Source organism: Mytilus edulis, chromosome 12, assembly GCF_963676685.1.
Source record: "Mytilus edulis chromosome 12, xbMytEdul2.2, whole genome shotgun sequence".
NCBI lineage: Eukaryota > Metazoa > Mollusca > Bivalvia > Mytilida > Mytilidae > Mytilus > Mytilus edulis.
Window position 1 is genome coordinate 63,028,187 of NC_092355.1, and position 26,100 is coordinate 63,054,286.

General features: G+C 31.8%; 2 protein-coding genes across 3 annotated transcripts in view; both read left to right on the plus strand.

Annotated features, from left to right (window-relative positions):
• Positions 1-622: 622 nt before the first annotated feature.
• On the plus strand, positions 623-17,920 carry LOC139498889 (uncharacterized). Its single transcript, XM_071287478.1, has 15 exons — positions 623-742; positions 2,332-2,604; positions 3,348-3,518; positions 3,962-4,210; positions 7,777-7,950; positions 8,869-9,132; positions 9,899-10,072; positions 10,803-10,877; positions 11,334-11,489; positions 12,339-12,420; positions 13,138-13,310; positions 13,595-13,765; positions 14,102-14,235; positions 14,744-14,918; positions 17,332-17,920. The coding sequence occupies exons 1-15, from the start codon at positions 676-678 to the stop codon at positions 17,808-17,810; spliced, it is 2,817 nt and encodes a 938-aa protein (XP_071143579.1). The 5' UTR covers positions 623-675; the 3' UTR covers positions 17,811-17,920.
• A 1,959-nt stretch (positions 17,921-19,879) lies between these two features.
• LOC139498917 (uncharacterized) overlaps positions 19,880-26,100 on the plus strand; it is a 50,176-nt gene continuing 43,955 nt past the window's right edge. For both annotated transcript variants that reach the window (XR_011658045.1, XM_071287507.1), the window contains exon 1: positions 19,880-20,181. Coding sequence is in view for 1 of the 2 variants with exons in the window: in XM_071287507.1 (XP_071143608.1) it covers positions 19,978-20,181 (204 nt within the window). In the remaining variant the exon portion in view is untranslated. The remainder of the gene's footprint in view (positions 20,182-26,100) is intronic.

The window sequence follows — 26,100 nt, forward strand, 5'->3', positions numbered from 1 at the left end:
TCTGTGAGATATCTACATGGGTTTAACCAACATAATTACCGATACTTTGATATTTTCATTCAGTTATTAACCACACAATAGTTCGTCACACGTTTTTCGAAAATCTTTGCACTTGATTACGTTATATATTGACAAACAGCTTTGTCGCTTTGACATATTCACCATTTCCTTTCTCAATTTTATTGTAGCAATGTGTTGTAAAAAGTAAAATAAAAGAATAACTGAACTCCAAGGAAAATTCAAAACGGTAAGTCCCTATTGAAATGACAAAATAAAAGCTCACACATAAAACGAATGGATAACAACTGTCATATTCCTGACTTGGTAAAGGCATTTTCTTAAATAGCAAATGATGGATTAAATCTGGTTTTAACATGTGGGTGGTTATTTTGATCTGTCTAACAACTACGTTCTTGTCGATGGCAATTCTGAATGACGATTAGTGCTTAACTTAGCGCGACAATGCATACATTCTTGTTTTGTATCGATTACGTTTTTTTATGCGTACAAATTCAGTCATGTACGTAAAATATTGCATTGATATGTATAAAATTTCAATTAACCTTACGATAATATTCTTTTGAATGTGTTTACCAAATAAGCGTGACATGTCTTTAGTTTAAGGTCAATGTTCTAATTAATTTCCTTCTTCCGGATTTCATATTAGCGAATATAATGAAGAATGTTAGACTTTTTAATCTCGTCCTGACGTCTTTATTTATATTGTGTGCTGCAGTCGCAGGTTAGTCATTACACACATAAAATAAGTAATGTTTTACAAGTATATACATTGACGTCTTTTGTAGGCATATTGTCGAAATACTATTATATATTTAATAAGTAGTGAATGTTCGCTTTATTCCCTGAACTACATTTTGAAAGGCGATTTTTGAATTTATATACTGCGTACATCTATGGCATTTGATTCTGTGAATAATCTATGCCATAGCTGCACAATGAAATTTTTTCCAAAGTTTAATATTATAATAAGACATTGGAACGAAATCTAACAGTTCAGTTATTTGAATCTTAGATTGAATTTAAAATTGAGATGAGAAGAAAATTATCGCTCGGTTTATCTAATAGAAAAATGCTTGTGTATGCTATACTTGTATCAGTAACTCTCCGTGGATAGAATAAACACGATTACTGTATTTATATTTTATGTTCATCGTTTATGTTACATGAGTTTTAACCTTGTTGATTACTCAACACTGGGAGTCAGAATTGTATGTGTTTGCACAAAAAATACACAGAGAGGCACGTCTTTCTACCCAGAGACAGTTTAAATTTTGTTTGAAAATGTAAGATATTTTTACCATCTTCTGTTTAAGACATATTAAGATAAGCAACAGAAACCGATGCGTTCAAGTTGGGAACATAATATACGTAGGTAAGGGTTTCCCCTGTAATCAACGTACTCATATTAACACAAACATCTTAAAGAACGTTTATCAGGAAATTAAGGATACTTATAAAAACATCAACAATTAAATATAATTTGCATATTTTAATAAAAACCAGATTTTTAACTTCGTTAGCAAATAAGGAAGAATTAGTTGTTGTTATCTAGCAAGTGATCTTTACCTGTAAAAATACATGGTTTATGTTTCTGACACACGCAATAAACATGACAAAGAACATTGAGTGAAATGCAAATCCTTTGGGTTAGCTGTCTAAACAATTATACAGATTTGATTCAATCACAAAAACAAGTAACTCAATATATGGTTCTTTATTATTTGTTTTTGTTTTGTTACATTGATCAGTTTCTTCTTATTCGATTTATGAAATTCAAACATCGGTAAACTTCAGTCGTCTTCATTTACGATTTACATGAATATAGCTCTTCGTATTTCTACAACTTTGTGGCCCTTTTAAAGCAGGAAATTTGACATTAATTCAAAATGTTAAACGTATACTGATTTATATGTTCGGAAAATAGTTATCAAAAGTACCAGGATTATAATTTAGTACGCCAGACGCGCCTTTGGTCTACATAAGACTCATCAGTGACGCTCATATCAAAATATTTACATAGTCAAACAAGTACAAAAGTTCAAGAACATTGAGGATCCAAAATTCCAAAACGTTGTGCCAAATACGGGAAAACAGTATTAATTAAAATAAAAGTACTTCAATGAAAATTCAAAACAGAGGTCTTTATCAAATATCAAAATAAAAAGCTCAGACACATCAAACAAATTAAAAACAACTGTCATTTTCACTATCATATATCAAATATGTTATTTCAAAATTAAAAATGCAAGACGTGCATATCGATATTAATGCTAATTTAGCCAAAGCTATGGAATAATCATTTTATTTCAGACAGTGATACTCGAGTGACATATGCTGTCAATGGTACTGACATTCTGAATTGTACGTCTGATAAACAGTCGAAGATATATATTGACTCAGTCGATTTTAACTCATCATTGTGCAACATTACTGATACAGCAGTTATACGGCACTTCAGATATATATCCAATGGTAAAACCGTGTGTGGATTTAGTACTATGAATGAAATCAGAGACCTTAATAGTTCATGTTCTATAAATGGGACGGACAGTAATCTACCTGACGTTAACTATCACTGTGTTCGTAAGTATAATTTGTAAAGATTGTACTACGATAGTAGACCTAAGTTATTAAGATAAACCATCTCACATATTTTGTCTGCTGAAAGGCAGAGTTAAATTTTGTTAACAATAATTCATGTACAGCAACTTAGTAAATTTCAATTATGTCTTATTAGATATTTGAACATTTCAATGTATATCTAAAACAATGTTGTGGCTATCTGTATATTGTAAACTGCTTAAGCCTATTTTTTTAAAGACAAACATGTTTACCAAAAGTTAAGCTAACCTGCATCGGCAAGTGAAGCTTTTTATGTTTGTTTGATGACTGCTGATACTAGTATTTTTTATCTCAATATTTTGAAGAAAAGATAAAACCGATTGCAGTCTTTGTAAATAAAATCTTACAAATTCTTTTATACTTGATGCAACCAACACACATTGTCGCTTATGCATTTTCTAGTTTCCAATAGATTTAAATTCTGTTAAAAATACTCTGAATATAGATTCGAATAAAAGTGAATAGTTATAAAAACAAAACTCATAATATATACATTTCCCATTTTCTTTCTTAATTTTATGGTTTCAAAATATAAGTTCTCATGCATCGTAATGTTTTAAAAATCGATATATGATGAATAATGTAATCTGAATTCACTTTCGCTCTTCCTTTTTTTTTTGCCAGTGTGTGAGTGTATATTTTCTCGAAATAAGTAAATGGTGCATAAAATCTTTTTACTTTTCGTGTGCAATTGTTTTGTTTAGGTAATGGCATGTGGTCAAATTGGAGTGACTATTCCATTTGTTCTGTCACGTGTGGTGGAGGTATACAAACCAGGTCCAGAATGTGTTCCAATCCAGCTCCAAATGAAAATGGTCAGAACTGTTCTGGTAACAATGTAGACGGAAGAAATTGTAACACACTAAACTGTTCTAGTAAGTCTCGATACGTTGTTACAGATATGCTGCATTTACACTAAACGTTTGATACAGTTTCGGACATGCATCATTTAGTTCACACCTTTACCAATTTTAGAAGAAAACAAACTACTGTTTTGTAACTGATCAATGTTAAAGTTTTTAGTTAGTTTGTTCATCCTCGTAACGTGTCCATCATGCTTTCCCATTTTTGTTTATCTTAATAGTTACTCAAGAAAATATTTAATCTAAACAGTTCAACTTTCATTACAATAGCTTCTCTTCAATGTTATAGATGTTGCTGTTTTCATGAGACAGAAAAATAGAAAGAAAAGATTACATTTGTTTTTAATATTTCTTGCGAATCGATTTACTATAACTGCTAGAAAATTTAAGATAATTTCAAATTACACTTAAAGTTAATAATTGGGTATATATATGTACGTGATGTATAATTTCAGATCCTTTCACTAAGCACTATATGGAGGAAGAAACAGCTTATCTAACATGCTCAATAGAATTCAACGAAATAATGAAAATAACAACTATCGAATATAAAAAGGGAACCTGCAGTCACAATGATTTATATGGTATCGGGAATATGTGTAATGGAAGGACAGAATGTGCTTTTAATGTAACAAACAGTAATGTTGGTAGTTCGTGTGGTGCTAATGGAACGGCATCTCTTGAAATTACGTATAATTGCATACGTGAGTTATACCTTCATTTATATCTTTTAATAATACGGCAATGTATTTTCGTCCAATACACATCAGATAATGTTGGTTTTTTCAAGACCAAAACATTGAATAATAGTCATGCATAAAAAAAGATGTGAGGCAAACGTTAATAGGAGTACACCCAAACAATATAAAGCGTAAAAATTAGACAGCTATAGTCCACGTTTAAAACAACACTTACCTTTGCATTCATTAAATTTATCTTTACATATGTTTCAATAAACATTAAAAAAAAGGATAGATAAAACGGCTGCTATAAAAAAAAAAATCTATTACATTGAGCGTTTAAGCCAGAGACAAGTCTTCTAATTTGTTTACAAGTTTGGCAATTATCTTATAAACCATTTATGCAGGAATTTAGAAGAAGAGCTAAAGATACTAGAGGGACATTCAACTCATAAATCAAAACTAAGCTGACAACGCCATGGCTTCAAAAGAAAAAAGACAGACAAACAATATTACACAAAACACAACATAGTTAAATAAAGATTAAGCAACACGACCCCACAAAACTGGGGGTGATCTCAGGTGCTCCGGAAGGGATTAGTTTAAACATATTTTATTGTTCAAAATGACAAAAGGATCAGACACAAGTTTTACAACTTAGTAACATCTTCTCCAAAACAAATACAAAATATACACATTAATTAATGAACACATCTATTATTTCATACTAACAAATAATTTAAGAATAAAGACATGAAAACAAAAGGAAACTTTTTGAAGCGAATCAATGGATTTTAATCGAGTGCATCCTTTTACAGTATAAATACGACACAAACACACCGAATAGTTAGTGGAATTACCTATGCGCAAATTTTGTTCTTGTGGACATAACTTAAATAAGTGTGTGTTTTTCTCATAATAAAGCGTGGGATCTTAATATATTATCCAAGTTTTCGACAAGGATGTCAGCTGCACACTGGTAAGTATAGATTTGAAACTTATTCTTATATTCTTTCGTTAAAATCCATTGAATCGTTATTGGTAACAAAACTTAACAGTAAATATTCATCAAGATCATTCGATTATTGTCATTACACGTATATAGAAATATCTTTAATTTCATGTGTTGTAAGCAGAATTAAGGTTGTCAATGCAGAGAAAAACGTTTGGTATTTTTTATATACCTTTGAACAGATAAACAAATAATATCATTTTCTTCAGTACGTAAAGCATCATCGCCAAATAATAATAAATCGATAGTAATATTTACATTAAAGACATTAATTTCGTTAAACATCAGATTTCTCTGAGCTGAAAAATTAATACAATATAATAGATAGTGTTCAACATTTTCATTAATAAAACCACATGAACAATTTGCATTTTGTATCAAATTTGCTTTGAACAAGTCAGCACGCAGTGCGCTACATCTGTTACGCAGCCTTGTGTGTAAAACAGAATATAAACGATCTCCTAAAGAACCAAATCTCGGAGATTTATTATTTTTATAGTATAGTTTGTGCAAGGTTAATTTAAAAAAGGAAAATGTAGGAATATGTCTTATACTTAAGTCTAAAGAGTTCCACAGTGCAATAGATGACGGAAAATAAGACTGTTGATAAGCTGATAAACGATTTACGGGAATAGTAATATTTTGACTGTTACGCAAATTATAATTACAACTATCTGATACAAAATCCGGAACCAAATCGTGTAAATAATCTGGCGCTTGGTTATTTATAATCTTATAAAACATAGATAATTTTTTAACCTCCCGTCTGACGCTTAATTTTTCCCATCCCGTCTCTAAATAGATACTGTTCCGGCTAGCGTAACTTGTTAATCCCGTAACTATTCGAGCAGCCTCGATTTGGATATTTTCCAACCGATCAGAATTTGTTTGTCCACAGTTATCCCATACTTCTGACGAATACTCCAAAATTGGCCGAATAAAAGTCATATAAATTTTTTCCAAATATTCCCTCTTAAGTCTAAATTTTAGTTTTCGTAAAACATTAAGCTGCTTGGAAGTTTTTTCTATCAGCTTATCAACATGCTTACTCCATTTACAATCACTACTAAATATGACACCAAGATGTTTATGCGTATGAACTGGCTCTAATGTAGTGCCATCAAAATCAAAAGAAAAATTACTTTGTATCGTTTTCATACTGAATATCATAATATCTGTTTTATTTGGGTTAAACTTCACTAGCCATCTGTTTGACCACGCATTTAAATAAACAAGATCTGTGCTGATTAAATTTTTTAAAATGGATTCATTAGGAGCAGTATGACCTATTGAAGTGTCATCTGCAAAAAGCCTCCCAAATCCAGAATAAACAGCTGCGCCATGAGCGCATGATACGCCCGACGTCTTGTGTGGAAGTTTTATGCAATGATCATAAATAGTTTCTGAGAAAGTTTTAAGCAATTACCATTTATTGCTTTTGAGACACGGCGGGACATGTGAACCCCCCACCCTGTTTTCTTTTTACAAATATCACTAAAATAAAATTTTGAATCAAACCAAAAAGTATACAGATCTTTAGATTAATATAACAAAGAAGTGTGTACAGTTTCAAGCAATAATCATAAATTGTTTTTGAGATACGGCGCGACATGTAAAAAAAAACCTCCCCTTTTTTACAAAATACTCAATAACTCAAAAATAAAATTTTGAGTCATCACCAAAAAGTATACAGATCTTTAGATTAATATAACAAAGAAGTGTGTAAAGTTTTAAGCAATAATCATAAATCGTTTTTGAGATACGGCACGACATGTAAAAACCCCCTCCCCCTTTTTTACAAAATACTCAATAACTCAAAAATGAAATTTTGAATCATCACCAAAAAGTATACAGATCTTTAGATTAATATAACAAAGAAGTGTGTAAAGTTTTAAGCAATAATCATAAATCGTTTTTGAGATACGGCGCGACATGTAAAAAACCCTCCCCCTTTTTTACAAAATACTCAATAACTCAAAAATGAAATTTTGAATCATCACCAAAAAGTATACAGATATTAAGATTAATATAACTAAGAAGTGTGTAAAGTTTTAAGCAATAATCAAGAATCGTTTTTGAGATACGGTGCGACATGTGAAAAAAAAACACACCCCTGTTTTAGTTACAAAGTGCCGTAACTCAAACAGTTTAAATCTTATTTTCACCAAAAAGTATACAGATCATTTGACCATCATAAAAAACAACTATATTAAGTTTCATGAAATTTAGATAAGTCGTTCTCAAGTTACGGTGCGACATGTTTACGCCGGACAGACAGACGGACAGACGGACGGACAGACAGACGGACGGACGGACGGACGGACACCGGACATTTGTATACCATAATACGTCCCGTCAAAATTTTGACGGGCGTATAAAAACCATCAGCTATATCATTAATATATATCAAAAACAATAACAGTCCTAATACCGAACCCTGAGGCACACCGGCGTTTAATTTTCCAAATTTTGAAAGTGAATCCGGAAGGGATTGCAGTTGGGACATTAGGAACATATCCGAAAGATGACTTTCATTTTTTATCTTAGAAACGCATCTTTTATATATATTCTTCTTAAGGAAATGGTGGTTGGTCAGACTGGAAAAACACAACAACATCTTGTCCCGTCAACTGTGGTGGTGCTTTACAAAATGTAACACGCACTTGTACAAACCCGACACCTAATGAGTTAGGATCCCCGTGTACAGGGACCAGTTTTGATGAGCAAATATGCAATGACAATGCATGTCCTTGTAAGTACAGCTGTCAACTATTATAAGTGCCATTGGCGACGCGTGAAGTGTATATCACGTACCAAAATTTACCATGAAGTTATTTCGGTTAATTTCAGTATTGTGTGTTTGCGATTTAACTACGTTATGTGAGAATAACATTGTCTATTACATTTTTGCTTATCTGTGATGTGTCCACAACAACTATGTGATATCATGTGTTTTAATAGTTGTTACATACACATTGCTGTGAAGACCTTTGTATTTAAATTGTAGAAAATATATCATGTTACCTTTTATGGTGTGTCCTTCTCGTTAAAACTATCAGTCATAAGGGAATAACATTTGTTGACATAAAAAATACTCTTTAGGATATGAAAATAATTTATCCGTTAAGTAAAACTATTTCTTTATTTTATTGATGTAAAGCACATGCAGTCTTAATTACTTTAAAGCACGCGGCAGAACGTTTAGATATAGTGACGTGTAAATATTTTTTTAGACTACTGAAAAATGCTAAATTTTATCTCAATGTATATTTGTTGATTTATGAAAATGCAAAACAGTTTATTACCTTTGACATACATCTATGTGTAAATAAGAACATGTATTTAGTTAGTTACGCCCGTAAATATATTTTCAATTGTGGATTACTTCGTTCCCTGAATACCATTACAGCCTCACCATTATAGCCTGCATATTATTCATCATGATAAGTAAGATATGCCTAAATAAAAGAAAACAGACACAAGCACAGGACATAACACAATGGTTACACAAACAGGCGTAAAACAAAATTTAAGTTCAGAAATAAATATTGGAAACATCCATCTGATTAAAAACAGGGGGTGCTCGTAGACAACCTAATTGAGCATTTCCGGTTTACTTTGTAATACCTTTCGTGTTACCCCATTTATTATACTAAAAACACTTTTTTAGTGAGAGGAACCTTATGTAAGGATTCAGGAATTGTTTGGACATGCCCTAATGGATATATAGAAATGATACGTGCACGGTGGAAAGCAAGTAACGGTTGTGGTGAACCTGGCAGTATTTCAAATGTCGATGTTGTCCGAGAAATGAAAGAGATTTGCAACGAAAGGAAGTCGTGTACATTTACAGCAAATGATAGGACTTTTAAGCTATCATGTAGGCAACAATTTAAAACATGTACCGAATTAGAATATGAATATATATGCAAACGTAAGTTATTTGATTATGAAATATAATAGTTAACAGTCCATAATTGTTGTTGATGAAACATTTATGTATTAATAGATTAAAAAAAATAATTGATCATCGATCATGTACATTTCATATTTATGACGCCGATGCCCATTTCAAATGAGTTGATCGATGCTATTTGCCACTGAAATGTTTTTTATGGATCAGGGCACGTCTATCTGTCGTGAAATGAATTTCCATACCAACCACACATTCGGTACCCCTTGGCATAACCCTACGGCAAAGGACCGAACCACATCTAGCTGATTTCAAAGATATTGACCCGGGTTCCTCGACACTTAAATAGTTTTCTTGTATCCAGGTGCGACTAGCGACCAAAGAGGTTCACAGTTATCCCTAAATAAATTTTTCATATTAGTCACAATATCTACCAGTGCTCCTTATGGCAAAATTCCTTACCAGACCAAGCATATTAAAAAAGTGTTGATTGAGGCTAACCGCCACTTAAATATTTTTCTTGAACCCGTCCCGTCTTGCCACCACAAGAGTTCAAAGTTGTTCAATACTGTTTATACTGTCTGATTACTGTCATCTAATCTACGTGAATATTTGAGCATATAAACAAAATTTATCACAAGATTCCTATTTTTAAAAGATTTATGGTAAATTTATAAATTTTAATATTGCAAATATATTCAAAATTTTAAGATTCATATATTGGGAAATATGTTGTAAAAGACAACAGACCCAAGCATTGATATAATTTGATTTTGGTGTGTTGCAGAAGCAAAATGGAATACGTGGACTGAGTGGTCATCTTGTTCTAAATCGTGTGGTACTGGTGAACAAGTTAGAACACGCAACTGTTTAAACCAGCTTAACACAACGGACGGTTATTTTATTGACTGTGAAGGATCGTCTGAAGAATCAAGAGTGTGCAATACTATTCAGTGCCCATGTTTGTATACATAATTAGAATGCAATCTACTCCCTCACATTCATAAGATATGTGACATTCTCCAGTGAAGTTGTAAAAATACCAATTACTCTTAATTTTGACTGCCTTTAATCAGTGCACAAAATTATTGTTACCTTTTATATTTTTATTGTACGATCCTTGTCAATAAATTAAAACATAAATGTATATGTATACAATTCGAAAGTATTTACAATAAAAAATGCTCGGAGAAAAATTCGGGGAAACGCGAACTTTAATTAATATCTCAATTATTTTTGATAATGATAAATGTTATAACTAGGTATTTTTCAGTTTGACTGCTTCTTGACTGAACAAGCGCAGCTTTTTGGAATAATAATATAGACGGCTTCATGTTATTATCTTGTGTCAGCGTAGAGTTACAGGTTTTTGTTAACTTTAACCCTGAGCAGAAGCACGTTTAAACAAAGCTCAGCCATTCTGTTTAACACAAACCAAGTTTATATTCGTATCAAGTTAAACATTATATTTGCCACAGAACGTTTCATATCAATCAACCATTTTCATCGTTGAATACACTATTGAAAACGTATTTAATAATAAAAAAACATAGGATATGGGGTATATATCCATGACACAAAATCAATACATGCACATCAAACAAACAAAAAACACCAAAGTTGTGATCTACGGCAACGTGGAGGTATCTATTTGATTAATGCTAATAAATCATATGTTAAAACTTTCACAGATTGCAATGGTAATACGCTTCCCAATCAGATGCCAAATAATCGTCAACTGAAAAAGGATGTCTCTACTAATTCTGGTAACATGTAATGTTTTATACTTTATTGTTATTTCACTATTTTACTGCGTTTTTACAGGATTAATATAACCAATGAAAGTTTAATCTATCTCAAAACTTGTGGAATTCAGAAAACGTGAGGAAACAGTTAATAATAAAACAGATTGCTTTTTTTCCAATCAAATCGGTATCACTTAGAAAATAACATAGTTGTTTTCAAATGCCAAAAAAAAAGATATAGCACATACGTTTTTTGATTCCATAAGATCTAGAAGAATATTGCACTAATGCACATATTAGTTTTGTTGTTTTTTGCGATTAACTTGTTATTATTAAGTGTGATTGTATGAATTTTTAAATGTATTTAAGTGTATTTTTACATTATTTTTTGCTTTTGTAATCTCTTTAGTACATTTCTCTTTTTTTTCGACAGTTCCTATTTTTTTTAAATATGAAATCTATATTTTCTTTCAATAGGAATGATGACAGACGTATACAAAATTGGATGTTGTGGTACAATTAATGCATTTCAATTCATTCCCTTAAATACTGGAGATGTCAAATTCATTGTTTGGAGGCGCATGACAGGACATACGTACAAAGCTATTAAGAAAAATGCAATATCCGTTACAGGTATGGTATCAAGTAGTTTGGAAACAGTATGCACCACATTAGATAAATTAGTTTAAACATATTTATTTATTATGGATTGGGAAACAAGTTATTGCTACTTATTTAAGTCCCTTACCATTGTGCGTCAGAATATGAGCTTTTCTTATTAAGAGCAAATGGCATGGAACAATAATTAGAGCTTGCCATACTCGCAACCTTCATACACTTTCTTATACATATATAAACCATATATGCAGCAATCGGTATGATATCCTGCATAATGAAAACGTGTAATACTGACCTCAGTGTGTAAGTAATGTGCTTCTTCAATAATTTTCATAGCAAAACTCAAGTCTAAAGTTGGAATACCAAAAATAGATAACATGATAAAAATTGTAAAATAATAGGTGTAAACAGAACAATCATAAACGTCTGAATTGAGAAAAAAAGTAATGCATGTACAAAGTCAGGAATATGGCAGTTAATTTCTGTTCGTTCCGTTGATGTAGTGATTATTTTTTTTTTTTTTTTATATACTTACCGCTCTTAAAGTTACTTTATTGTTCGTTCTTTTCTTGTTTGTTCATATGGTTATTTTTTTCTTTTCTGCGTTTGAATTAGTCATACTGCAAACGGTACTTCTTAGAACTGATATTCTACAAGCAGTGGTATCGGTTTTCGTCTGTAGGAGTATCACAATACAATGGGCACATGTACATGAATTGTCTTTAAATGAATACATAATCATATTGTTCAACATTTTAAGAAGAACGTTATAATTTGAATGATATCAGTTCCAAGCATTTTCTTTGTTGGACATTACTGCCTGCATACAGAGCCAATCGTCCAATCTTATAATATTTATTTCAGCACAAAACATTGGGAAGTATGTTCAACACAACTTGACAAATTATGAACGCATAGCTGTAGTGCATGACGACATAGTTGGATGGTCAGTTACTATGACTTCGTATTCATTTTTGATATTCTTTCGAAGCTTTCGTATAAGCACATTCATTTGTATTTGTCTTCATCTACACCTCAGGAATGTAACATATAGATAATTTAGTTACAAGTTCATTGTATTATGAAGTGAAATGAATGGGTCTAGATAATCACTGAGATACCCTTTACTTGGTGTTAGATACCTGCCTATTAGATGTATATCTTCTTTTACTAAATCGAACATTACACATGTATTACGCTTATAAATTTGAGTACATAAACTCCATCAAGTGTAAACGACTAATGAAACAATAATTTACAAAACTTACTGCATTTGCGACCATCAAATCTACAATTGACGGTGGCAACTCTTCAAGTACAGTACTGTTATTCCTTTAATGTACAAATTGCGCACAATTTTTCAAAACCTTAGTCGATAAATATCTATCTTAAACAAATCAAAAAACTTTTTATCTACAAATAGTTAAGGTGACGTATACTGTAACAATATTGCCAATTTAATAAGCGCCCTTAGATGCAAAAGAGTAAAGCGCGAAAAAAAAAATGCCGGCCTCCTTACATGTCTAACTTACCTATATGTGTGTGTTCAAACAGAATCCATGTCTTAGTCTGAAAATAAAAATATATTTCACTGATCGTATATTTCTATATAAAGATCAAGACAGATGCATAATTTAACAGTGAACTCCTTTGATTTATATAGGTACGACGGTGGCAAAAATATCATCGGATATTACGACTGTTCTCCCGACAATGAAACCTGCCTTGCATTTTCATTAATGAAAAATCCCGTAAATAATGGCGATGAGATTGAAACAGATGGCTTACCTTCTATATCTGACAAAATATTTGCATGGAACTTTTCAACAACTGAGAGTAAGTTAGTCATATTATGTAGTTGGACATTTCAAAACATAGTTAGTATCAAATTATATTACCGTTAGTAATCTAAAACCTGTACATTGTATCTTTTAAACAGCATTTTGGATAAAATTGGTTCAATATTTTTAACTAAACTTCAATCAAACATGAATATATCACACACTTCATCGGTCATTACGTAAGATTCTGAACAATTAATGTTTGCTGATCTATATTCTTCAGTAATTCATGTTATTTATATCATTCATCAACTCTAAATGATTTTTTTTTTGTTGTAGACACGGCAGTAAAATTAACGTTTACAGATGACTCTTTTGAAATTCCTGACCATTTTGCAATGGACACCTATGTGACCCATATAAGAATCAAAGACCCAGATTATGGAGATTTCATTGAGAATATAGAACTTGACTATGACAATCAGTATTTTTATTTCGATACAAAATTAAGTAAGTGTACGACGTAAAGAAGTACCTGTATTACAAACTGTATTTTATGCATCATAAACTCAACATATTGAAATTCATTAATTTAGCAAACTTTGTTATCGAAAAACTTTCTATTATTTTCTATAATTTCCAATTTTTCAGATTTGAATAAGTATGATAGAACAAATAGAAAACTTGTATAATTAATTGGAATCTGCATTGAAAAAAAATATTTTAACATATTTTCGTTTTCTTATCTTATCAAACGGGAAGATGTGAAGGATTTACATACCATTGATATGACCTTTTTTATTTCTTATTTCCCTAGTTGGTTATGTTTTTATTTACCAATTCCAGGAAATGTTTATGTAAAAGATGTCTTACCACACACAGTCGGACAGAAATTTTACAGCCACAATATTACACTGACAGTCCAGGACTCGTGTTTTAATAGGATCACAACAAATGTAACAATTCTAATATACAATGCTGTAAGTTCTTTAATTTGAAATACATGTATGTCATTATTAGGATTTCAATAAAAAAAAAAGGTAAAAAAAAAAGGAAAAAGGAAATCTCACAAGTAGAAAAAATGCTATTACAAAAAGTGATAAATAAACATGCAACGGTTTCAAACATTAATAGTATAGAGGCGAAAGATACCAAAGGGACATTTAAACGTTTATGTCTGACAACGCAATGGCTGAATTAAAGTCAAACTGCCAAACAGCATTACACAAAACACAATATAGAAAACTCAAGACTGAACAACACAAAAAACACCTAAAACTCGGGCTGATACCAGGTGCTTCGGAAGGGTAAGCAAATCCTGCTCCTCATGTTGTAACCTTCGTATTGCTCATGTAAGTGCAAATCTTGTGAGGATTCAATTCTGTATGTTACGTTGACAATGGTTGAGAGGAAAGGGGACGGGATTGTAGTTACGGCAATTGAAACATATTCATCGTCATCGCATTATCAGCTATTTTATATTTACAGCCTCCAGAGATTAGCGGATTACAAAACAGTTTAGAAATAGATCCTACTACTGTTGAAAAAGATCTATACCTAGCAAAGTTCAAAGTAAAAGACCCTTCTGGTGATAATGTTTCGTGTATGATCAACGACAGTAATGTAGCAACAGAAATGTTTTACCTACAGCTAGACGACATAGGTATGAGTAAAAATAATAGTACGAAAAAGAAGAGCAGTCATAAATTATTTTGTAAACGTAAACAACAGCTGGTACTGTAACATATCACACTTTGTTCACGTCCTGTATATGTACCCGTAACACTTTGTAAATGTACCCTTAAGGTACACTTAACACTTTGTTCGCGTACCCTAGAGGTACATGTAAGACTTTGTAAATGTATCCTTGAGGTACATGTTACACTTTGTTCGCGTACCCTAGAGGTACATGTAACATTTTGTTCGCGAACCCTAGAGGTACATGTAACATTTTGTTCGCGTACTTTAGAAGTACATGTAACACTTTGTTAATGTACCCTAGAGGTACACGACAAGTAACACTTTGTTTACGAACCCCAGAGGTACACGTAACACTTCGTCCACTTATACTAGAGGTATTCGTAACACTTTGTTCGCGTACCCTAGAGGTACAGGTAACATTTTGTTCAATTACCTTAGAGGTACATGTAACACTTTGTTAATGTACCCTAGAGGTACACGACAAGTAACACTTTGTTTACGAACCCCAGAGGTAAACGTAAAACTTCGTCAACTTATACTAGAGGTATACGTAACATTTTGTGCAATGACCCTATAGAAACACGTTAGACTTTGTACCCTAGAGGTACACGTAACACTTTTTTGCGTATCCTAAAGCTACACGTACCATTTTGATCATGTATCCTATATCGAGGTAACGTACCGTTATGCGTAACTATTTGTTCACGTAAATTAAGGATTCATGTGTACATGTTCCAGACCATATGAATATTTGGAGCGTATGCGTACGGTCCGGACCGTATGCGTATACTCGTACGGTCTAATACGAACAAGACCATATATGTATTTTGACAATATGGTTTAATTCTAGATAAACATTTATCAAAATCTGTTCACTGAATTTTCAAAGTTATCTTATAACAAGTAGATGAATAACGTGAAATAATTACATTAGATGTATGTTTCATTATAATACTTTATTCTGATTGGCTAACTGCTGCAATAGTCTGCACATCACGTGTTATTCCTTTAGCACTTGCATTACTCAATAAAACTTATCATTCATGATAACACGTGGTCCCACAAGTCAATAAAGTGCAAAGGTGAATTAAATAAAAAAAATATTCGTGTTTTCATGATCATAGCTAAAAAATGTAATTATAAGTATTGAATGCTTCTTTTTACTTCATAGGGTTGTAAAAGCGGTGACCGTGCGCACATTTTTAGAATGAAGCGCTTCCGCGCTTCATACAAGATGTACTTCGTTCAACGCTTTTACACCCCAATGAACTTACAAAAAAAAGCATTCCATTCTTAAATATATCATCAACCCTACACACTAATCAGGGAAAATGATTGATTGATTGACTGATTGTTGGTTGCCTTACGCCGCATTAGCACAGCAAGGATATATCGCGGCGATCAGGGAAAATGCTATCAACAACTGGTATTATTAGAGAAACATAGCTACAGTACTGTATTCATTCTTTGCATTAGTTTTCGACACGTTTTTATAATATTTTCGACGTTTTTTTTTATAAGTTTTTTTTCCAGTATCTTTGACGATTTTTATGTAGTAAAAGTTCCTAAATACTCCTAAATCTTTTCTACAAACATTCCGATAACTTTAATTTCAGTGAGCATAATTAAATACTATGTATAATTACCGACATGATAAATACAGGAGCTAAGCAAGTTAAATTAACGTGACTTTTTTAAATAGTTCAATTATAAAGTTTTTATTTCATTAACAATTAAACTTTTTAGATTAATTAGAGATTTCCTTTATGTTGATCAGTAATATACGATTTCATCTAAGAAACTTGACCAACATCTTTAATAAGACAACTTCTTGTTCACGTATGTGGAATAATCTTTATACACTTTGCACGAGGAACTAGTACGCCGGAGAATACTAATTGATGAATTAAAGCTACCGCTGTTTACAACATTTCAATAACTAGATTTTTTAAAACTTGTCATTTTAACCCTTTTTTATATTAAACATTGATTTTGACAACAGATCGTGTACAGTAATCTTTGTTTTGTTGTCGACTGTTGCCAATTTTCAAGCGGTATTTACAGAGTTATCTCCCTTATCCAATTCACATTCATTGAGGGTATAACTAAATGATTTTCGTTTGAATTATTTCACAGATGCCGCCGTAGTACTGCACAAATAAATTACCAGTTAGTGTGTCAATATTTAGCATATTGTTTCACGTCCTCTTTAAAATGTTCAAGACTTTTTATTAAACAGAATATTCAATTCCGTGCAATCCGTTCCTAGATTATCTAAATAAAATGGCATTTGACAGAATAGTGTTCATGTACTATAAAATTATTGGACAATTATTTATTCAGTCACATTAACAAACTTAAGCTTTATTTTACAGATGTTTATTTGAAATTGGTGAATAATGTGAGCATTCAAAGTAATACAAGTTCCGAATTTATATTAACTATTACATGCGAAGATGGAACAGCAAACACAGAATTCGATCTCAAAATTCAGTTTCGACCGAAGAATGAGGGTACACCGACCATAGATGAGAACGAACCTACTTATATACCTATGATCGTAGGTATATCAATTGGTAGTTTATTTGTTATTATTATTTTGATCATACTTGCATGCATTTGGAAAAAGCGGAGAAAACTTGTTGTGAACGAAACATCGGAAGACAAACTAAACCACGCCACGTGTTCAATCGCTGCAGGTGTTACGGAGAATCCGTATCATGATATGGGACAAACTGCAGAACAGCATAACACAAACGATTATGTAGAAATGGCCGCCAAACCACCTGCAAAGGAGAAAGCATTTCACTTAGGTACGACCGAGGTCGGCGCCTATACTGAAGCGTGGAGATGATCCAATTGCATTTATGAACATTTCACTTAACACCATAAATATAGTTTCTTTTCCTCTAACTCATTTATTATTAAATTTCAAATTATTCTTCCTCAAAGACAAACATGGACGCGTATAAAGATATTTTAAAAACTGTTTGCTTAAAATTTTACTTCTGTTCGCCTACATTTTTAATTTATTTCAGCAAGGTCTGTACTTATGGGAATTTATTTCATTTGTATAAATATTTGTTAACATTTTATTTGTCTGCATGTATTGATTTTTTACTATATACACATATTAATAAATGTCATGTACTATAATTTTAATTTGTACTTCAGTTGCTATTTATTTGCTTTTTATATAAAAATAAAACTATATCCATGTTAAAAAGTCATATAGTTGATGTTCCATTTTTATAATTACGCTTGCAAAAGCTAGCATTGTTTATCAAGCTGACGTCTTTCGTGTAGTTACTATTTTTATCATAAGTAAAGATGGTCTGGACATACGTCAATGAGACAGCAACTTAACAACATAGAAAATTCTTACGCCAATGAAACAACAACCAAACAACACAGAACATTCTTATGTCAATGCGCCCAGCAGACAAACAACATGGAACATTATTATTCCAATGAGCCCATCAGGCAAACAACATGGAACATTATTATTCCAATGAGCCCATCAGGCAAACAACATGGAACATTATTATTCCAATGAGCCCATCAGGCAAACAACATGGAACATTATTATTCCAATGAGCCCATCAGGCAAACAACATGGAACATTATTATTCCAATGAGCCCATCAGGCAAACAACATGGAACATTATTATTCCAATGAGCCCATCAGGCAAACAACATGGAACATTATTATTCCAATGAGCCCATCAGGCAAACAACATGGAACATTATTATTCCAATGAGCCCATCAGGCAAACAACATGGAACATTATTATTCCAATGAGCCCATCAGGCAAACAACATAGAACATTATTATTCCAATGAGCCAACAAATGTAAACCAACAAATGTGGTAGCACGAGTGTCCTCAACATCTCTTAAAGAGTAACTGTTCTTGCTCAACTAGACAAGTGATATCCGTTGTTGTGGTGCTCATGATAAGTATAAAGAAAATCACAAGTCTTTATAACCTCATAAAAAACATGTCTCATTGGCGGAACCAGAGTATGTTCTGGCGATGTACAACAACCCCCCCCCCTTTTTTAACACCCACATCTTCGATGGGTTTTTAATTTTAAATTGGGGTTGTCTTTTTAGATTACATGGACGCGTTTCGTTTTGTTTTTGGTTGGATCCCAACCCCTTTTTTAAAAATGGCTGGATTTTTTTAAATATAACATTTTTGTGCATGCACTTTCAAGACAACTTCAAGAACTTCCTGTTTCTTACCAAGTGTACATAATTTTGTTGATGTAGAATTTAATTTGATTGACAATTGATTAATTGAATGAATGATTGGTACATTTATGTGTATGATTATTTATGAATTTATAATTCTTCATTTTGGTTTGTTTCTGTTGTCTTTTATGGAATTTCAGCTTCGATTTTAGGTTCGTTTTCCGTCTAGTAAAAACTTCAAGTATGTCTGTTTAACTATAATACAATCTTTGATAAACGAATAAAATTCATAATAAAGGAAAAATATTTATGAAATAAAATATAAAGTGCTAATTGTATTTCACTATCGCAACGTTTGATCTGGGAACAGTATATCTAACTGACAATATATATGTTCCTGGTTTGATATACCTATACAATATCAATTTCTATGAAAGTATAAAATTAACAATATAAATATTATATGTAAATTTGAGTGGTTTACCTGACTCTTACTATCACAGAATATTAGCGATGTTTTTGTTCGATAATATTAGCAAATCAACGGTAATTGGTTACAGAATTTACCTGTAAATTGTCATCTACTTATCGATCTCCAGAAGAACACCTGCTTCAGAAACAAAATGTCGTCTGATAATATCGGTATCATTATAATGTTTACTTTCATAGGAAACAGTCATAAGTCATCAAGCTTCTTACTAATGACAAAACATCATCGAGTATTATTACAATATTGACTTGCGTTTTTAGGTGGATGGTTGTTTTTAAACGAAGTGTTATTAAGATGTTAAATCATTTGTGATAGTATAATTATTTAAGTTAACAATGTCATCAAAACAGTTTTCTGAAGTTCCTTATCAGAATTTTTCTTTGATCAAACGAAACGTTAAAAGTAAATGCCGACAGGGGAAACGTTTAAGTGACGCTGATTTGTTTGTTGATCCATCTTTCCCGCCAGATTTGACGTCACTTACGTACGTCTACACAGGGGATGATAGATATGAAAAAATGGTATTCAAAAGACCCACGGTAAGTCATTTATATTGTTCTTGTATTAAATCACATAATGCATATCTCCCACTTAAATGTCGGAAGGGGACGATAAATGGCTGACCCGTGTTAAGAGAGAGCCATATCTCTTGCGCGTAAAAGACACACTTGTAGATTTCGAAGAAGAGCAGGCTAATGCCGCTACAAGGCAGCACTCGCACCCGCAAAGTGGAAAGGGATTAATATATGTTACAAAACTTGTTTCCCTATCCACTATAAATAAATATGTTTAAACTAACTGTTAGGTGTTGTACAGTTAGAGACGCTCAGGATAACTCATCGTGTATAGTTAAAATAATTATTTATTCCATTCTAAATTAACTGTAATTGAAGAGTTTGTCGTAAATGAAACGTGCGTATTTGTCTTCATGTATAAATATTTTTTTTAATAGATAAGTTTTGTAAATCAATAAAACGCATAAATAGAATTTGATTTTATTTTACGGAAAATTCAAATTTTAAGTCGAGTGTAAACTTATCAATTTATATTTTCAAATAATATGTATAGGAAATATATAAGAATCCAACCCTTTGGTATTTTGAAGAATTTTCCACGAAATAGACTAGCACATGCATATGCGATATAAGCAAACGAGTTGCTGGCATAAGTGTCAGTACACGTATACTAACACTTGTTGATTCTAAAATGCAGGATATTGTACAAAATAAATTCGGACTAAAGTGTTGACTTTATGTTCTTGACCTCTCCACAACTGTTTGTCAATAAAGGTCATGGTTTAAAAAAGTATTTGTTTGTGAAATCTGTCATTAACATCGATCTTTTTTATTCCCCACCTTCATGTACTTCTTAAGGTGCATTGCATTTTTCTGTTTTTGTGCGTCTATGTCTCTGTCCGTCCGTCCGTCCGTCCGTCTGTGTCGTTTTATTTTCAGTAGGTTACCATGAGGTTGGGATCACGTCAACTTTAAACTTTAAAATTACACATGTCCATGATGATAATGTGTTCGAGAAAAAAAAATAGAAATCTACAGTAAATTAGGGTTTTTACCAATTTTCGTTGAACACGGAACTATGATATAGCGCTAGCCTAGCGAGACGAGCATGTATTTTCCTATTATGCATTTTTATTAATTCCATTAAGTAATTTTTAGTGTTTAAATAGTATTGAATTCTCAATCTGAATCATTTCATTTTTGATACAGACTACAGTGAAACCTATTTTAACCGAACCTCTTCGGGACTTGAGATTTTGTTCGGTTTTGGCCGATGTTCGGTTTTATCAGGTTCACAACGCACGAAATTTGATATGACGGTGCCTACGAACATGTTTGGTTTATACAGGATTCGGTTTAGTCAGGTTTCACTGTATATATGATAACGATGTCTGATTAGAATATAGACAACGGATAGTTTTTGTCAATGTTTATTTATAAAATTCATGTCATTCCTTCAATACTTATAATAGTAAAAAAAAAATATCAACCAAATGAAAAACTGATCGTAATATATAATACTTCCAGTGGCGGATTAAGAAATTTTCTCAAATGGGGGCCCAATGACTGCCTGGAAGGGGGCCCGCTTCGGTCATGCTGTAGTGATTCCCTATATAATCATATAATCAACCAAATGTCCCCCAGAAAATTGGGGGGGGGGGGGGGCTGAGCCCCCACTTAATCCGCCTCTACCTTCCTCTAGGCCAAAATACAATAAGATGTGTGTTTCCTATTACATCATTGAATAAATTGAGATGGTAGGGATTTGTTTTTTATTTTACATTTTTTTTTTACATCGAGTCTTTGATAGAGAAATTCTGACTATAAAAACTTTAAGATAGGCTATCCTCAGCTCACAATAAAGGGTAGAGATAGGGAAATAGGAAACACACATATTTTTTTTATATGGCCTAATATATACTTCTATAAAAACTTTAAGATAGGCTATTCTCAGCTTATAATAAAGGGTAGGTAGGGAAATAGGAAACAAACATATAGAATCATATTCAAAACAGTGTAGCTGTGGCCATTGATTGACAACCTTAAATTATCCCATTGACTAGGGCAGATTATGTGAACGTTTGTCTGTAACAACCGCTGCTCACTATGTACTTGTTAAAGGCACTTAAACTGTGGGGTCACAAAAGGTTCTCAACACCTAAATAAAGAAATTAGAAAAACTAATCAGGAATAACACGATGTTTTGATTTATATCAATAATATAAATCAAAACAAAGTTATTCCTGATTAATTTTTCGAACTATTTTAATATTAAAGGCGTTAAGAACCTTTGGTGACCCCACAGTTTAAATTCTATAATAAGTAAGTAGTGAGCAGTTGTCGTTGCAGACACACGTTCACCTAATCTGCCCCAGTCAATGGGATACTTTAAGGTTGTCAATCAATGGCCACAGCTACACTGTTTTGAATATGATTCTATATTTTTTTTAATATGGCCTAATATATACTTCTATAAAAACTTTAAGATAGGCTATTCTCAGCTTATAATAAAGGGTAGGTAGGGAAATAGGAAACAAACATATATATTTTTTTTAATATGGCCTAATATATACTTCTATAAAAACTTTAAGATAGGCTATTCTCAGCTTATAATAAAGGGTAGGTAGGGAAATAGGAAACAAACATATATATTTTTTTAATATGGCCTTATATATACTTCTATAAAAACTTTAAGATAGGCTATTCTCAGCTTATAATAAAGGGTAGGTAGGGAAATAGGAAACAAAACATATATATTTTTTTAATATGGCCTAATATATACTTCTATAAAAACTTTAAGATAGGCTATTCTCAGCTTATAATAAAGGGTAGGTAGGGAAATAGGAAACACACATATATATATTTTTTTTATTTGGCATAATATATACTTGGTCTACACTTCAAACTTTTTTTTTCATTTAATACGTTTAATTATTCTCCTCATCCTTTGTTCCCTGATTAGTTTTACCCTAGTTGTTAGTATGTTTGTTTGTTTGGTTGTTGGTGTCATGTTATGTGTAAGATCAAACAACATTAGAATAGTAAGGTGGCAACAGGTGAATATTTAGGCATTGATTAATCTTGTTATATTACATGTATAACTGTGAATCTAATAAATAAGATATGACCTCATTATAATGTAACTAATTAATTGTTTGATTTATTGATTGATTTGTGACTGATTGGTTGTACCATGGAAGTAAAATGAAATATTATTATTATTATACAGTATTTATAACAGCGCATTATATAATATTAAAATTACCCTAAGCGCTTTACAATATATTTCCATATACATATATAAGTATTAACAATAAAATATAAAAGCCCATGTTTAAAACTTTTAAAACAAAAACATTTGAAAAACTAGCATTGATAAAACAATAAAATTTATACAAAATGGGCATGATAATTTAAGGAGATATTGAATCGGTACCAATAAAATTAAGTTAAAACTTCAAAATATTTGCTAAAAAAAATCTAAAATAACCAATAAAAGTATACTAAGTTAAAAATTCGGAAAAAAAGTATTAGCTTAAAAATTCAAAAATTACAATGATGTAGAAATATTTTAAGAACTAATAAAAGCATGTCTGAATAAATGAGTTTTCAAATTTTTCTTAAAAACGTTCACACAATGGATGTTTCGTAGATCACTTGGTAGATCATTCCACAGAACGGCTGCTGCTTTGTCGAAATATAATACTTCCACGACTGTACTTTCCTCTTTTTTAAATAATCGCAATGACCACCGTTTTCTCGTCCAATATCACAATGCCGATATGAATATATTAAAGTTCAACTACTAATTTAAAACACAAATAAAACTCAGAATGGAAATGGTGAATGTGTTAAAGAGACAACAATCCGACCAAAAAGCAGAAAACAGCCGAAGGCCACCAATATAGACTTCAATTTAGCGACAAGTTACCGCACCCGGCGGCGGCCGTCAGAGGCGTGCTTCAGCTGTCGCATAAACAAAAATGTATGTTACGGTGAAACATGACAAAATCGAATCTTGTATAAACCGAAAACCCGTATAAACCAAACATGTTCGTAAGCACCATCATATCAAATTATGCGCGTTGTGAACCTGATAAAACCGAACATTGGCCAAAACCGAACAAAATCTTAAGTCCCGAAGAGGTTCGGTTTAAACAGGTTTCACTGTAGTTTAAGATTTGTTTATACAGAAACATTTCATTTCATTTAGTTTGAAATTGTTATTGCGAGCAACTAATTATATTTCTGTGTTTTTTGTTGTATATACATGTAGCTTTTTAAATTTAGAATAGAAATACATTTGTACTTTGAATACGGACGAGTAAGGCGAGGAAGACATTTATTTATTTTATGTATTTTGAAGAAATAGTTTCTGTAGAACTAAATACCTCAGATCGTACTGAAAATGATGCATACCTCGATAGTGATTTCAAAGCTCAGCAAGTCAAAGAGGAACTAGATAACTCCATGCGTGTCTGTACATGTTTATGGTACATGTGTAACTAGCAGAGCTAAATTTCTGATCCCAATCAACATACCCTACTTTTCCAGTGGCATTTTTTTTATTTATTTTTTTTTTTATAAATAAGACCGTTTGTTTTCTCGTTAAATCGTTTTACATTTTCATTTCGGGGTCTTTTATAGCTGACTATGTGGTATGGGCTTTGCTCATTGTTGTGGGCTATAGATGTTTATTTCTGTGTCATTTTGGTCTCTTGTGGAGAGTTGTCTTATTGGCAATCATACCACACCTTCTTTTTTATTCCTGGCTTTTCAAGTGACAATCCAAATGTTCTCTCTTCAGCTCGGTGCATACAAAAAAACGAAATTGATATCAATAAGAACAGAAGTACTCTCTTGTACAATTTATTTTCCATCCACATTAATATAAATATTATTCAAGGGCTTGGTTTTCGTTAATCTGTTGGCGGCTTACATAAGTAAAAGCAATGATTTTTCAATATATAGCTTTTAATATTACACGGAACTAGCAATAAAATAAAGAAATAAAAGCTCATAATATCATTTAACATTTCTTCAAAGAAATTCCATGACTTAGATAAACCTCAAACAGTTTCTTGAAGAAAACAATCCGTGTCTTAAATTTTTATTGAGAATTGTCCTTTGCAATAAAATTGAAGTAAACTTTACCTTTCGCAATTTGTAAATTGAAAAGACACGGGAGAGGCTTGTTCCATAGACATATATATTTTGTTATAATATCATCAAAAAAGAAGATTTGATATGATTGACAATGAGACAACTCTCCACAAGAGACCAAAATGACACAGATATTAACAACTATAGATCACCGTGAGTTCATGTTTATGTCAATTCGTTCTTGTAAATTGTTTGTTAATTAGATTTGAGCTAGCTTTGTCGTTCACATTAGGCTTTGACTTCATTAGTAGTTTTGTAATAATATCATGTTTTAATATGTCAATTCGTTCTGGTGAATTGTCTGTTAATAAGATTTGGGCTACAATGTTGCATTGTCGTTCACATTAAGGTTTGACTCCACTAGTTGTTTTGTAATATTAATATCATGTTTTAATATGTCAATTCGTTCTTGTAAATTGTTTGTTAATAAGATTTGAGCTAGCATTGTCGTTCACATTAGGGTTTGACTTCATTTAGTAGTTTTCGATCATAGTTTTTATTAATATGATGATTAGATAAATTTGATGCCCCATTATCATAAATTGTTACGTATTTCTGACCTGATTATAACGTATTTCTGAGCTAATTATTACGTATTTCTCACATAGTTATTACGTATTTCTGACCTAATGACATTTGTCCATTTGATAAATGAGTATCATACTTATTACTTAGTATCCTAAAGTTCAGTAGCAAGTATTTCAGTATGTTCTATTATGTCTGCGTGATTTATCAATATATGGATATTTATTTGCATAACGTTCAGTAGCAAATATTACA